Consider the following 13,344-nt stretch of genomic DNA (forward strand, 5'->3'; position numbering starts at 1 on the left):
GCGTGTGTACTGTATGTGTGTGTGTCTACTGTGTGTGTGTGTGTGTGCATCTGAAATATAAATGGCAGTTGGCTCAGCCTGCCTAGGCATGTTCATCATCAAAGATGTCATTTACATGAGAGAGGAGAGAGACATTTATTATTTCATTTAAAAAAGCGATAGATACTTTCTCATCTCCTATATGGCTGTGATACTGTATCTCATTGTGTTTTTGACTAATGTACTTTAGTACTAAAGGCACACACATCAAGAGTTCATGGAGTACAGTAGTAAAATTACAGTTCAGGTTTCCTTTCCCTGAGGAAAGGTGAATGCCAAAGCTTCTGTCAAGAAAGCTGGATCCTTCCTCTTCTCCTCTCATCCATCTACTCTGTCACTCACATCTCTCTCTGTCTCTTTCTCTCTCTCTCTCTTTCTCTCTCTCTCTCTCTCTCTCTCTCTCTCTCTCTCTCTCTCTCTCTCTCTCTCTCTCTCTCACACACACGCACGCATGCACACACACACACAAACAAACACTGCAACAGCAAAACTGATCAATCCATTATTTAACAGGCAGTATGCAGATTGGTCATGATGCAGGTAATCAGAGAGATGCCAGCCAACCATCTCTTCTCTGAGACTTAACTATTTCTTTCTCCCTCTTTCTCGCTCAAACACATCCACACACACACACACACAGATACACACACACAAACACACAGTTTCCAGTGAGTCCGTGAATATGGACAAGACCTCTCTCTCTTTGCAGCAGCCTCAGGACAGTGTTAACCTTCTCTGGCTCTGTGCTGAGAGAGAGAGTCCATCTACATGAAGAACTCTCAACACTGCCTGGATCACCAGAGCTAGTGAGCATGTCTGTCTTTCCGTGGGTACTGAAGTTACAGAGATAAATGTGTGAGATACCTTTAAAGGAAAACAGCTTGAAAGATATTCAAATAGATGTTCCATCAAAAGGAATCTCTAACACGGTTTCTCATTTGAATGCAGGCCGCCTAATTCTCTCCCCGCTCGCAGATTCCACGGGAATATGACAGGCTAACTAGAACCATTAGGAGCCTCACAATCCACAAACCCTGTCCTGTCCTGACTGAAGGAGGTGGTGTTTCAATTACATTCAGTAGGAAAATAATGAAGGCTAAACTAGGGCTGGGGAAAACAGAAACATATCAGTGATATAGTATCAGTGAGTAGCATATATGTGTGTGTGTGTGTGATAAAGACTGAGAATGATAGTGTGTGTATGTGAGACAGTAAGTATGTGTGTAAACTGTCTTGTTCTTCTGAAGACCAATACCTCCATGACTCCAGTCTAACTGTCCAGGACGAGCCAGCTGAAGTAATGAATGCAATAATGAGGCTCAAATAAACATTAGATGCATTATTCATTCTAAGAAAAGGTTAGTCGTGTTCTTCCTCCATGAATATTATTTCACTGTAGTAAATTATTAGATTCGTGAACTCAAATCAGACACCGCTCGGATGAATTCATTACAAGAGACAAGATGAGAGAGGACGACAGGACAGGAGAGATGTTTGTTCCTTGTGCAGCCAATTTTCATGGCTTTATCGACTCTCTGCCAAGCTGACCACGGCAGTCATTGATTGGCTGATAAAGCAGGAAGTGATAGATTAGCATGTTATTATTTATGATAACCTGTCTACCCCCCCCCCCCTTCCCCCAGGCCCCCTTGCAGAGACTCCTGTGGAGTAACAAGCACTACAGCAAGCCCTACTCTGCATGATACAAGCACTCTCATACAGACACATCATCACAGATCATTACACAGTCACACAGACACTAAACACTGGAGATCAATATCACCACCACCCCTCACCTCATATGCTTAACCAGTAACTCCTACTCACATACATGCCTAGCAACATCGGAATCAAGACTGATCGACAGTTCCACAACCCCCTCGGCCCCGATACTCTTGACAGAATTTAAAATCTCCCTATAGGTTGGCATGGGAGTGCGCCAGTCATCGTTCTAGGTAGACATTTGTAGCAACACCTAAGAGTTCATTTGCATATATTTAATAAAAAAGTGTTGTCAGAGAGAAATGCTGGCCAGGCAGAAGTTGGTATTTGGCTAGATGAGAATCATCCATATTGTAATCCAGAGAGGTGAGCGAGGTGTGTTCTCTGCCGTCTTGTTCTCTGCCGTCCCTGATACACGGTGGTCTAGATGAGCTGTGAGGCATGGAGCTGTTCACAGACGTCATCTCTCCTCAAGATTACAATTGAGAATTTACAGTTTCAAGATTATAGTTGATGTTGTGTACGTTTAAATTCCAGGCACAGCCAGAACAGCACCACACCTTTCACCTCCCTCCCCAGCACAGCGGGAAAGTTCCTAATAAGGCCCCCAAAAGTCTGTCATCACAAACATTACAAAGGCAAACGTGTTCAGCAGACCAGAGCAGGTAAACAACTTCCATTATTCATGTCTCTGAATGCGTAGGTTGGGTATGTTGTGACTTGGGGGGGGGAAGGCAAAACTACCAGGAACATGAATTCATCATAAGAGAGAAGTGTAAACTAGTCTGACCATTAGTACACATGACCAGGTTTTCATTAACTATTTAACTTTATTTCAATGTATTAATATTACAAAACAGAACTTTTTTCAGGAGTTTACAAAAGAAGATTTTTTTCAGGAGGTTTCAGGGGTTTACAAAAGTAGGTGAGGAGTTTTGAACCAAATTGAAATCACAGATTTTCTGGGTTACATCTCCCACTTCCATACACCCTCTCCACACACACTGCCAACTCACAGCATGAAATATTGAATACTTCAAAAACAATGGGGGGGATGGGTGGGTAGGTGGGGGGGGGGGGGGGCTGAGGGATGCAAAGCAATTTTTTTCTTTGTTAAGTGTAAAGTGGGTGAGAGCGTGTGTGTGCATATTTACAGCGCTGTGTGTGTGTTACTGCCGGCAGGTATCGTGGAAGGCCTCGAGGGTGCGGAAGTCTCTCCAGGTGGGAGGGAGGCCGTCCTGGAGGAAGCGTCCACATCGCTGACACGGACTCTGAAACAACTTGATGTAGCTCCTCAACCACGTCTGGAGGGAGGGAGGCAGGGAGGGAGGCAGGGACGGAGGCAGGGAGGGAGGGAGGCAGGAAGGGAGGGAGGCAGGGAGGGAGGCAGGGAGGGAGGCAGGGACGGAGGGAGGGAGGCAGGGACGGAGGCAGGGACGGAGGCAGGGAGGGAGTAAAATGTAAAATGGATTGACACCTTTCTCATCTCTCCTCTTCAACCTTGACTTTTACTTTACTCTCCCTCAAACCTTTTCGTACTCTACTTACCTCCTCCCCCACCCCCCCCATATCCTCCTCTCCCTGCCCATTCCCTCCCTTCTCCTCACCATGAAGGAGCGTACCACCACATCAGGCATCTGTGGGAGCTGGTAGTGCAGCAGAGCTGTAGTGGCGTGGTCCGTCACCTGACAGACAGATGGAATGAAAGACAGAGAGATAAACAGAGAGAGAGAAACAGAGAGAGAAACAGAGATAAACAAAGAGAGAGAGAGAAACAGATAAAGAGAGAGAAACAGATAAAGAGAGAGAAACAGAGAGATAAACAGAGAGAGAAACAGAGAGAGAGAAACAGCAAGAGACAGGAAAGCTCATTCAAAATGATCTTTCTACTGTAGAGAGCGAAGATACCACAGTTCGTGTCAGTTGTCGTGGCAATGGACGGACCTCACCTTCTGAAACACCTGGTAGTTGGACTTGGACCAGATATCCAGCTGGAGACAGAGAGGAGGATTGTTGTCGAGATTCTGAAACATGATGATTCTTTCTACTGTAGAAACCCGACTCTAAGACTCAGAAGACTCCCCCTGACCCCTGACCTTGCCGTCATCAGAGTAGATGTTCTCGTTGAAGCCTCGGACGATGGTGCGGTCGATGAACAGACTCCTCATCACCAAGATGGCCTTTAGGACCTTCCCTAGCGTGACCTGCGCACACACACACACGTGAGGAATGACTGCTGTTTGTTTAAACTCCAACTGATGTGCGGTGTCTGTAAGGTGTGTGTGAGGTGTCTGTTAGGTGTGTGTGAGGTGTCTGTTAGGTGTGTGTGAAGGCTCACCAGCAGCACAGCTGAGGTTCCGTTGGGTCGGAACAGTTCTATGGGCATGTCAGGGAACATGCGCCTGATCCTAGAGATGACATCATCCACATACCTGCCACACAAGGAAGGGATCATCAAGTGTCTGATCATCCTGACAAAAACACCTGGGCCAAACTACCAGGTGTTTCAAAAGGTGAGGTCTGTCTGCCTGCCTGTCTGTCTGTCTTCCTCTCTTCCTCTGCATGTCTATCTGTCTTCCTCTCTTCCTCTGCATGTCTGTCTGTCTTCCTCTCTTCCTCTGCATGTCTGTCTGTCTTCCTCTCTTCCTCTGCATGTCTGTCTGTCTTCCTCTCTTCCTCTGCATGTCTGTCTGTCCAGAATGCCAGATGAGAGCCTTCAGGCCAGAGGGAACTTCACTAGAGCCTGAGGATGTGACATTCAGAGATGTCTGCCATTACCATAGAGGCGGAAGCTGCAATGTCCTCTCCTGCCAATGCTCTGATGCTCGCCCGCCCCTCTCTCCAGCTCCCTTCCTGACTGAAGACATCCAGTGAAACCTTTCCTTTTCCTTCCGACAACCAGAAACTGAGGCGAGGGCGCGTTCCAGCCTCCAGCGCTGGACAGACGGGTCCTGATCACGACCGGCCAGACACACGCAAGGTCTGTTGGTTTTAACTCAAGAGTTCGCCCTTTTCTGCGGTTGCTTTCTGAGGTTTAATAATTGTGGTATTTGTACTCCATGTTAAGAGGTGTGTTCCATCTCTGGTGGAGACACAGAAGTCTCCATGTCCGGAAGAGAGGATGCAAACAAAAGCCTCTGTCTTCCACCTCATCTGCCAGCTGGGGAGCCCTCTCCAGCATCTCCTTCAATCTCTCTTTCATCTCCCCCCCCATCCCCCCCTCCACCCCCCCCCCCCCCCCCCCCCCCCCCCCCCCCCCCCCCCCCCCCCCCCCAGCACCTCTCCTCCACCCTCATCTCTGGCTCAGCAATCACTCTCTTCCTGTGATCCCACTTCTTCTTGGGGCACTCAGGGTCTTAATGGTGCAAAAGGACAGCTGTGACCCCTCTGAGAGGTCAGAACTACAAATCCGGTTTAGAACTACAGATATGGAGGGGCGAGGCGTACTCACTGCGGGGACAGGACCAGCGTACTGGGCTGGACCTTGGGTCTTCTTTTGGCTGATGCTCCCATCTGATTGGCTGAGCGTTTGAGTGACTGCTGGTTGAGCAAACTGGAGGCGAGCCCAGCATGGTATTGCAACTACGGGACAGGAAGAGACAAAAGGCTAAGGTCAAAGGTCATCCCACGTTCAAACCTTAGCGACCTCTCATTGACCTCTCACACAGACATAGTGACTCAGCAGCTCATGAGGTTGGTACAGGATGTTGTCATGAAAGGGAGGTGAAAACCTGCCCTGGCTGTAGTTCTTTCACAAAACGCCACCAGGAAGGCTAGGCCTGCATTCCATGGCTGCTGTATCCAGACACACGAGAGCTTGGATGCTGAACCACCTTTAAATGAAAGGTCCTCCCTCGACTCTGGAAGCTGCTGATGAATGTGTGGCCTTCAGAAGAGAAAATACTGGTCCTGCCTTATCAAAGGTCCCCTACTGTCTGCCACCTCTTTAATGAGGAGTTAGTGTTCACACACGCCCCCACACACACACTGAGAACACAAGCCAACACACTAAGTCTGCACAGAACATACAGTCTCTCTCTCTCTCTCTCTCTCTCTCTCCCTCCCTCTCTCACTCTCTCTCTCTCTCTCTCTCTCCCTCTCCCTCTCTCCCTCCCTCTCTCCCTCTCTCCCTCTCTCTCTCTCTCTCACACACACCCTTCTTCCGCCCAGAAATAATAAGGAAGCTGGCTTTAGTAGTCAGAGCATGATCAAAAGGCTTCTAACAGCACATTTTCAAAACAGTCCCCACCAGCACTCCTTAATCTAGATAAGACAGCCTGACCAATTAATCTGCTCTTTCTGTTTTTCTATCTGTCTGTTTTCATGGATCTGTCTGTCTGTCTGTCTGTCTGTCTGTCTGTCTGTCTGTCTGTCTGTCTGTCTGTTCTACACCACCAGAGGTGGAGACTTTATTCACACCAGAACTTCCCAACATGATAAACCTAGAAGTCACCTTCCGCTCTAATTTGTGTGTGCTTATGTATGCATGTGTGTGCGTGTGTGTGCGTGTGTATGCATGTGTGTGCGTGTGTGTGCATGTGTGTGCATGTGTGTACTGAAGCGAAACAGAGGGCCCATCCAGACAGCACCCAGAGCCACCTCTCATCGCTGGGTGGAGAGCGCGTGTATGTGAGCTGGGTCTCCACGTCAGGAGGACTAATTGTAGCTCATTAGTGGTGTGGGTTAAGCAGAGGCCACTGTCTGGCTGGCTGAGGAGGAGCACAGGGCCGCCCCAGGCAAAGTCACCTTGGACACCCCATCTGAGCTGGAGGCCCGAGGACAGAGAGAGACTTGCTGCACCCACGGATAATAAAAGTTCCTCTCAGCCAGAGAGCCTTAAGTTAGGGAGTTTGAAGTTAAGGAAGTCTTCAGTCAGTCGAGGAGTCTGCACTTTGATGCTGACAAGGCTGTTGCCAGCCAGGCTGTGGGTAGGGATGGTACAGGTAGGGAGGGGACAGGTAGGGAGGGTACAGGTAGGGAGGGTACAGGTAGGGAGGGTACAGGTAGGGAGGGTACAGGTAGGGAGGGGACAGGTAGGGAGGGTACAGGTAGGGAGGGGACAGGTAGGGAGGGTACAGGTAGGGAGGGTACAGGTAGGGAGGGTACAGGTAGGGAGGGTACAGGTAGGGATGGGACAGGTAGGGAGGGGACAGGTAGAGAGTCTGCAGGTAACATGTCCCCTCACCCCAACACAGGCCCACACACAGTCTAGGCGTATTCTACTTCTACAGAAGTTATTGGGCAGCGACCCTAAAGGTCATAAGGTCACCGCTGTTGCTAGTGTATGTTCTCCCGGTGACAGGCATGTGTGGAGTTTCTGTAACCTCTCTCTCGTCTCTGACAACACAGGACAGGTCAAGGGCACCCTTCACACAAACACCAATCTCTATAAAAGCACTGAGGCAAGCGAGAGCCTGTGTGTGTGTGTGTGTGTGTGTGTGTGTGTGTGTGTGTGTGTGTGTGTGTGTGTGTGTGTGTGTGTGTGTGTGTGTGTGTGTGCGTGAGATAGACAGACACTCCCTACTGGAATTACACGTGATCAAAGGACACACACTGATGCTGCCACAAAAAATGGAGGCAGGAAATGAGGAATGATTTTAAAGGGTTTGACCACTTCAGTGTGAAGAGGGTGGGGAGCTATATTCCCCTGGAGTGGGGCCAGGAGGGTGTGTGTGTTAGAGTGGAATCTAAGTGTGTGTGTGTTTTGAAGTGGGGGACCAGCTGTGTGTTATCAACAGAAGAGCCCTTGTTCTTTCATACCACATCAAACAGTGGAGAGAGTAGCTTTAACATGCATCCTTTCCTGTTGTCATGACGGACTGAGGATTGGTGATCAACAGGCCGAAAGAACACAGAACCCCAGACACGTAGAGGCACAACAAGAAAACCGACCGGGTTTCCAAGCAGACGAACAGGCAGAATTTGGAAATAGAAAACCAATAGACGGAACAAAAACCGTTTGACGGACAAGACAGGCACACTGAGAAATAATCGATCGTGCAAGCAAGCACTCAGTTCTCAAGTTACTCACTTTGTTGGACCATTTGTATGCCTGCAGTAGCTGACTGTAAAGAGGAGTCTTGTCCTGAACTGGATCCAGACTCAACAGACCACTGTTGTGGAGAGGGTGGCTTTCTGACGGACGTCCAACCAGAGTACTTAAACGCTCCAACTCACTACTCACAAACAACACACATCAGCACTGGTTTAAGTCAAACACACACGTTAATCAGTTTTGCAATGTTTATAGCTACCAGGTCTCTTTAGCTAGCTAGCTACCGTTGCTCACTTTAGATCGCGATTCACTGACTGCAGATTGTCTTGAAATTCGGTTGTGAAAACCTTTTCCCGGCCTTCAAGTGTTTCTTTATTTTTCATTCCATCTTTAAGAGAATCAAACACCCTTGTTACACTTGAACGAAGTGCCTGAATAGCATTGATAGCCTGAGAAAATGCTTCTAAATTGACACCAACATTCATTACGTCCGCCATATTTTCTTTCTACTGGACCAAAAAGCAGAGTGGCGCACAATGAACGTCATTCGCAGCGCTTGCATGGGAAATGTAGTTTTCACCTCTCCATTTCCTTGGTCTAGAGTCCCAACCTGTGGTCGGGCATCAGGACCATGGACAGCGACATGCGTGTAGTCCGCAAAATTGATGACCAAATGCTTGGCTAATTTGCCTAATTAAGCTATAGACTACAACAACAACCTCTAATCATAAATTATCAAGATTACCATGTCTCTCATTATTAAACCAAAACAATTTAACAACTCACATACACGTCAGATACTAGAGTTAAAATAGCCTCGGCTAGTTTAACCGCAGAGTTGTAGGCTATGTTAGATGCAGTGTGTGGTGAGTAGGCTATTTATACGGACTGCTCCTTTAAGCAGGGTGGGGATCGGACCTGCTCGCTCGTGGGACGCCTCTATTTCTGGGCGGTGAGATGAAGTTGCGCATACGCTTGATACACAGATACAGTTTAAATCAATTATCAATGGCAACAGAGAGGGCGAAAGATATATTCATCTGTCCTTGAGCGAGTACCTTAGCCTGTGGCACACTGGAGATTGTTTTTTAAAGTAAAGAGAGGTGAGAGAAGACCCTGCCTAAAAGTAATCTGTCTGTGATAGATCATTCGATCATTGCCTTTGCTTCTACGTTCCCGTGACCAACGGCACAAGCCACAACCCTGCGCGCGACTCACTTCAAAAGTACTGCGAGCAAGAAGTAATACAGCGATGAGAATCCAGCTTAATCTTCTTAAGGGGAGGACAGGATCTGCAGAGACAGAATGAATATAAGAGCACAAAGTCAAAAATACTGTATGTAGACTTCATTCATTCGGTAAGTACAATCATCATTATGTTTATGTAAATATAATGTATTTTTCAGAATTCAAAGCAGATCTCAGTCTTAGAACTGTAACCCACCACACTTATTATTCCATTGGTTTTTCGATGGTTATTTCATTCACAGTTCTTTCACATTTTAATTGAGCCTTTCAAGACAGCATATAAGTTCCCCAAATGTGACTGATATGGTCTAGGCATAACATAACTAGAAGAGAGGAAAACTGGAGACTTGTCACAAGTTGAAGACTTCAAGCGTGCACTGCGAAATGCTAAGAGATGCCGTTGGACCGTTAGTTGACAGTGGCTATAATTTAACTGCAGGGTTCTATATCAATGTATAAAGTAGGTTACTAACCGTTTGTGGTCGGTTCTAACATTCAAGCAATATATAGGCTCTGCATTTAATTATATTGTAGCCTAAAGTCTCGTCTTTGGAGGCCTATTATAACAAAGGGCTAATTATTTATTAAATACAATTTCATGAAGATTTTCATTTAATGAACCCTCAATTGATTTTTGAATAAAGTCACTGCAACGAGAGACTAATATATTTGATCCCCTCTGTTCTACAGAGCAAGCGCGCCAAGCCGTCCGTACGTGCACCGACTGACATGAAAGAGGACCGTGGGCACGGCTGGTCCACGGAGTCCCCTCACGGACAGGTTCAAGGACACTGGCGACAGACTGCGCGTGGCAGGATGGATGATATCATATGACAACGGAGGATGTGACAAGTCTACATCTTATTATAAACAATGTCAAGCGAGAGCAACTTTACATCCACTTAAAAAGTAGCCAAATGATTCATTCGTGTATTGTAGACAAACTATAACTAATTAATCCCTGATTTTTTGGGGGAGGTACACGAGTTGAAGAATTTGACAAGCCGAGAGTTGTATTGACCCTTTCACTTCCGGCAGTATGACAGACCACCGGTTTCCCGACTGACGGGTTATCGTCGTGAGGCCACAGTGGCACGGCGCATCTCCGTGCGTATCCAGGGTCTCTGACCATGTCGAGGGTCCGTCCGGCCGCCCTGCTCTCGCGGGTGCTGTTACTCCTACACTGCGCCGATTTGTCTTTGGGACAGTATGACGTCTGCAAGTCCCTGGTGAGCACGGACGACGGACCAAACTGGGAGTTCTACGCTTGCCAGCCCAAACCCATGGCCATGAAAGAGCTCATGCAGGTGCGCGTGGACCCTACTGGTATCACGTGCGGCAACCCCCCGGAGCGGTTCTGTACCCTGGTGAGTTGTTGGGTTAGTTTTGTTAAATACTTCAGGGTTATAACACTCTCAACCTGGAGTTTAAAATCCGTTTTTTTTGGCCTCCTTTTGGGTTCACAAACTGTCTGATGTGGGCTATTCGCATTCTGACTTTCCCGTCATTTCGTGTCTCTGTGTTTAATTGCAGTGTGCAGAAGAGTTAGTGTGAGATTGAATATGCAAGATAGAGTTATGCTGTCTTCCTTTAGAGAAGCCTTTGCTTCTCATGAATGATTTAGATGGAGTTTCAGTCACTCCTGCCTGCTCCTGCCCCACAGGAGATGCCGCTGTGCTTTGCCGTCGCGTTTTACTCCCCCTTCTCTCTCGCTCCATCCCTCCCCTTTTTGCCCCCCCCCCTCCCCTTTTTACTCCTCTCTTCTCTCTTATCTTTATCTTTCCTCCTCTCCCTCTGGATCTCCCTCTCTCTTTTGCTCTAGTCTTCCTCTCTCTCTCTCTCTCTCTCTCTCTCTCTCTCTCTCTCTCTCTCTCTCTCTCTCTCTCTCTCTCTCTCTCTCTCTCTCTCTTTCTCTCTCGTGCGCGCTTCTCTCCCTCCCTCCCCCGTGCGCACGCTGGAAACTGCTGAGAAGGAGTCTCGTCTAATGAGGAAGGGATTTATTTATTTATTCGTCATTTAAACAGGGAGTTACTTGTAAAGACAGGATCTCTTACAATATCATTCAATTAAAAATACACTATGTCACGCAGTTACAGACTCGGGAGGAATACAAAGAACAAATAGCATAAGAAATAAAGACGTTAAAACAAATTGGGTGGTCTCTAAGGCCAAAGAGAATGAATCACTAAAACTGTCAAAAGCGCCTGTTTTTATTTATTTTTACTTTTCATTCTCTCCTCTTGAAACTACAAAGAGGGGTCGAGTATTGTAGCCAGAGTCCAGCCTGCAGACAGGCCCAGGAGAAGGGTGTCTGAATGCTCAATGCTGGTCCCCCAACAACACCAGAGGCACTGCCAGCATCTCAATCCAGCCCTTTTTACATCACGTATGCTGTCCTGGGTTTCTCCAAGTGTAGGGTCTACAGTTTGGGGAGAGTTTACTGAGTTCAGACTTGACAGTGTGTGTGTGTGTGAGAGAGAGATATAGATAGAGAGAGAGATAGAGAGAGAAACAGTAAGCAAGAAAGACAGAGTAATCGAAAAAGAATGGATGACAAGCAAACACAGACAGACAGACAGTGTCTCCATAAGTGCCCTGAAGCCCCTCTCCTCCCCTCCTCCACTAAGCCCCTGGTTTAGAAGGTTCTGTCCTGCACTAGTGTCATACGAGGTATAATCCTGGCCCACATCGGAGACGCCCAGTTTAGAATCACAAACAGCTACCGGCACTATAAATAGACAGGCAGGTTCCACGGAAGCAGAAGCGGAACACCACACAAGCAGAAGAAGATCTAGAACCTTATCAAAACACCATTAGAACCGTTTTTGTGTGTGTGGCAGGGTCCCTGTGATGAATTTTACATGATCACTGCCTGATTTAGTCCCCGGGGCCCCCCCATCCCCCTCCCCCCCATCCCCCCTCCCCCCCATCCCCCTCCCCCCCCCCCCCCCCTCCCCTCCCAGCCATCCCCCCATGGTGCTAATATTAAATGATTATTATTATATCAGCCTCCCTCGCACACCTCCCCATTTCTCTTCCTCTCTTCGCCCAGTGTGCGCGCCCGTGTGTGTGTGTGTGCCCGCGTGTGTGTGTGCGCGTGTGTGTGTGCGTACACCCCACGCTGGGCCTGATAAGCTGCATAGTGTGGTGTGTGTTCCCTCAGACCCAATTAGAACTGCTCTTTCCCAGCTGCACGGTCCGGAGGAAACCGCAGAGAACCTCACGGAGCGTTGCCAGCCCCTCCTGTTAAAGTCCAGCCCCTAAAGAGAGATGGGGAGCAGTCATTGTCTATGAAGTGAACCAGCTTAACACAGAGGCTCTACTAACAAGGGGCTTACTGTATGTTAAGATACATATCCATATCTACTGGCAGTGCAGCGTGCTTGCTGTTTTTCAATGAACAGGCAGACGTTTGGTTAGCGACAAGGCTAACTGTGCATCAGTAAGCTAGCGAACAGCACTCGGTCGCAGGCTAATGGTCTTTAACTGAAGGCTTATACCACTTAGCACTGTGCAGGGTTGCCCCATTGCTCTCTCACAGGGATGTGAGAGACAGGGATCCTGTGTGGATAATAGCCGGTTTAGTGGCACAGCCACCTGGTGTGACAGGTTGAGGATAGAGGATCAAACTCTTTGTTGGACACCTGGTTAGTGGTTTCACTGGCTAGAACACACACACCACACACACACACACACACACACACACACACACACACACACACACACACACACAGAGACTGGACAGTGATCTTGGAGCGCACATGCAGGATCACAAACACATACACACACCATTTACCCTGATGTTTTATATAAATCATTGTTGTGGAATACTCTGTATAACAGAATGTGAAGGAAATCATGTTTTGTGTGTGTGTGTGTAGGAGACTCCGTAACAGTTTGTGGCCCGGTTGGCCATTGTGCTGTGTGACATGTTTTCTTTGGGATTAGCAGGTCAGGGAAGACCGCACACCAATCCTCTTGGTAATCCGTCCTCATGTGTGTCACTGGAACAGCGGCCTGTGACTGCAGCTTAGGAGCACACGCACACACACACACACACACACACACACACACACACACACACACACACACACACACACACACACACACACACTGACAGTCCTCAAAGCTACAGGCACACCCACATGTATATATTTATAGACACATCTTTATATACATATATACATATTTATAGTTTATGCAGGGTCTTCAGTTTGAAGCAATATCTGCATACAGTGGGACATAGTCAGTAAAAACAAATGGACTGTGATACAGGACACTGTGATCGCAGCAGTAATCAGTCACTGGGACACCATCTTAGAGAACCGGTATTTTAGCAG

The 13,344-nt window shown here is 47.7% G+C and overlaps 1 protein-coding gene across 1 annotated transcript; it reads right to left on the reverse strand.

The window, feature by feature from the left end:
- Positions 1–2,571: 2,571 nt before the first annotated feature.
- Positions 2,572–8,289, reverse strand: med27 (mediator complex subunit 27). The gene is made up of 8 exons (XM_047048717.1): positions 8,051–8,289; positions 7,793–7,937; positions 5,213–5,343; positions 4,100–4,193; positions 3,858–3,965; positions 3,711–3,752; positions 3,369–3,446; positions 2,572–3,065 (listed from the first exon to the last, which is right to left on the reverse strand). The coding sequence occupies exons 1-8, from the start codon at positions 8,251–8,253 to the stop codon at positions 2,931–2,933; spliced, it is 936 nt and encodes a 311-aa protein (XP_046904673.1). The 5' UTR covers positions 8,254–8,289; the 3' UTR covers positions 2,572–2,930.
- Between the last annotated feature and the right edge of the window lie 5,055 nt (positions 8,290–13,344).

The sequence above is a fragment of the Hypomesus transpacificus genome, chromosome 24, assembly GCF_021917145.1.
Source record: "Hypomesus transpacificus isolate Combined female chromosome 24, fHypTra1, whole genome shotgun sequence".
Classification (NCBI taxonomy): domain Eukaryota; kingdom Metazoa; phylum Chordata; class Actinopteri; order Osmeriformes; family Osmeridae; genus Hypomesus; species Hypomesus transpacificus.

Excerpts from the sequence above, each read along its gene's own strand:
- med27 (XM_047048717.1), bottom strand. The coding sequence starts at position 8,253 with ATGGCGGACGTAATGAATGTTGGTGTCAATTTAGAAGCATTTTCTCAG. Across the intron at positions 5,344-7,792 it reads CATACAAATGGTCCAACAAA|TTGCAATACCATGCTGGGCT; the intron begins GTGAGTAACTTG and ends CCTGTCCCGTAG. Across the intron at positions 3,447-3,710 it reads ACTACCAGGTGTTTCAGAAG|GTGACGGACCACGCCACTAC; the intron begins GTGAGGTCCGTC and ends TCTGTCTGTCAG.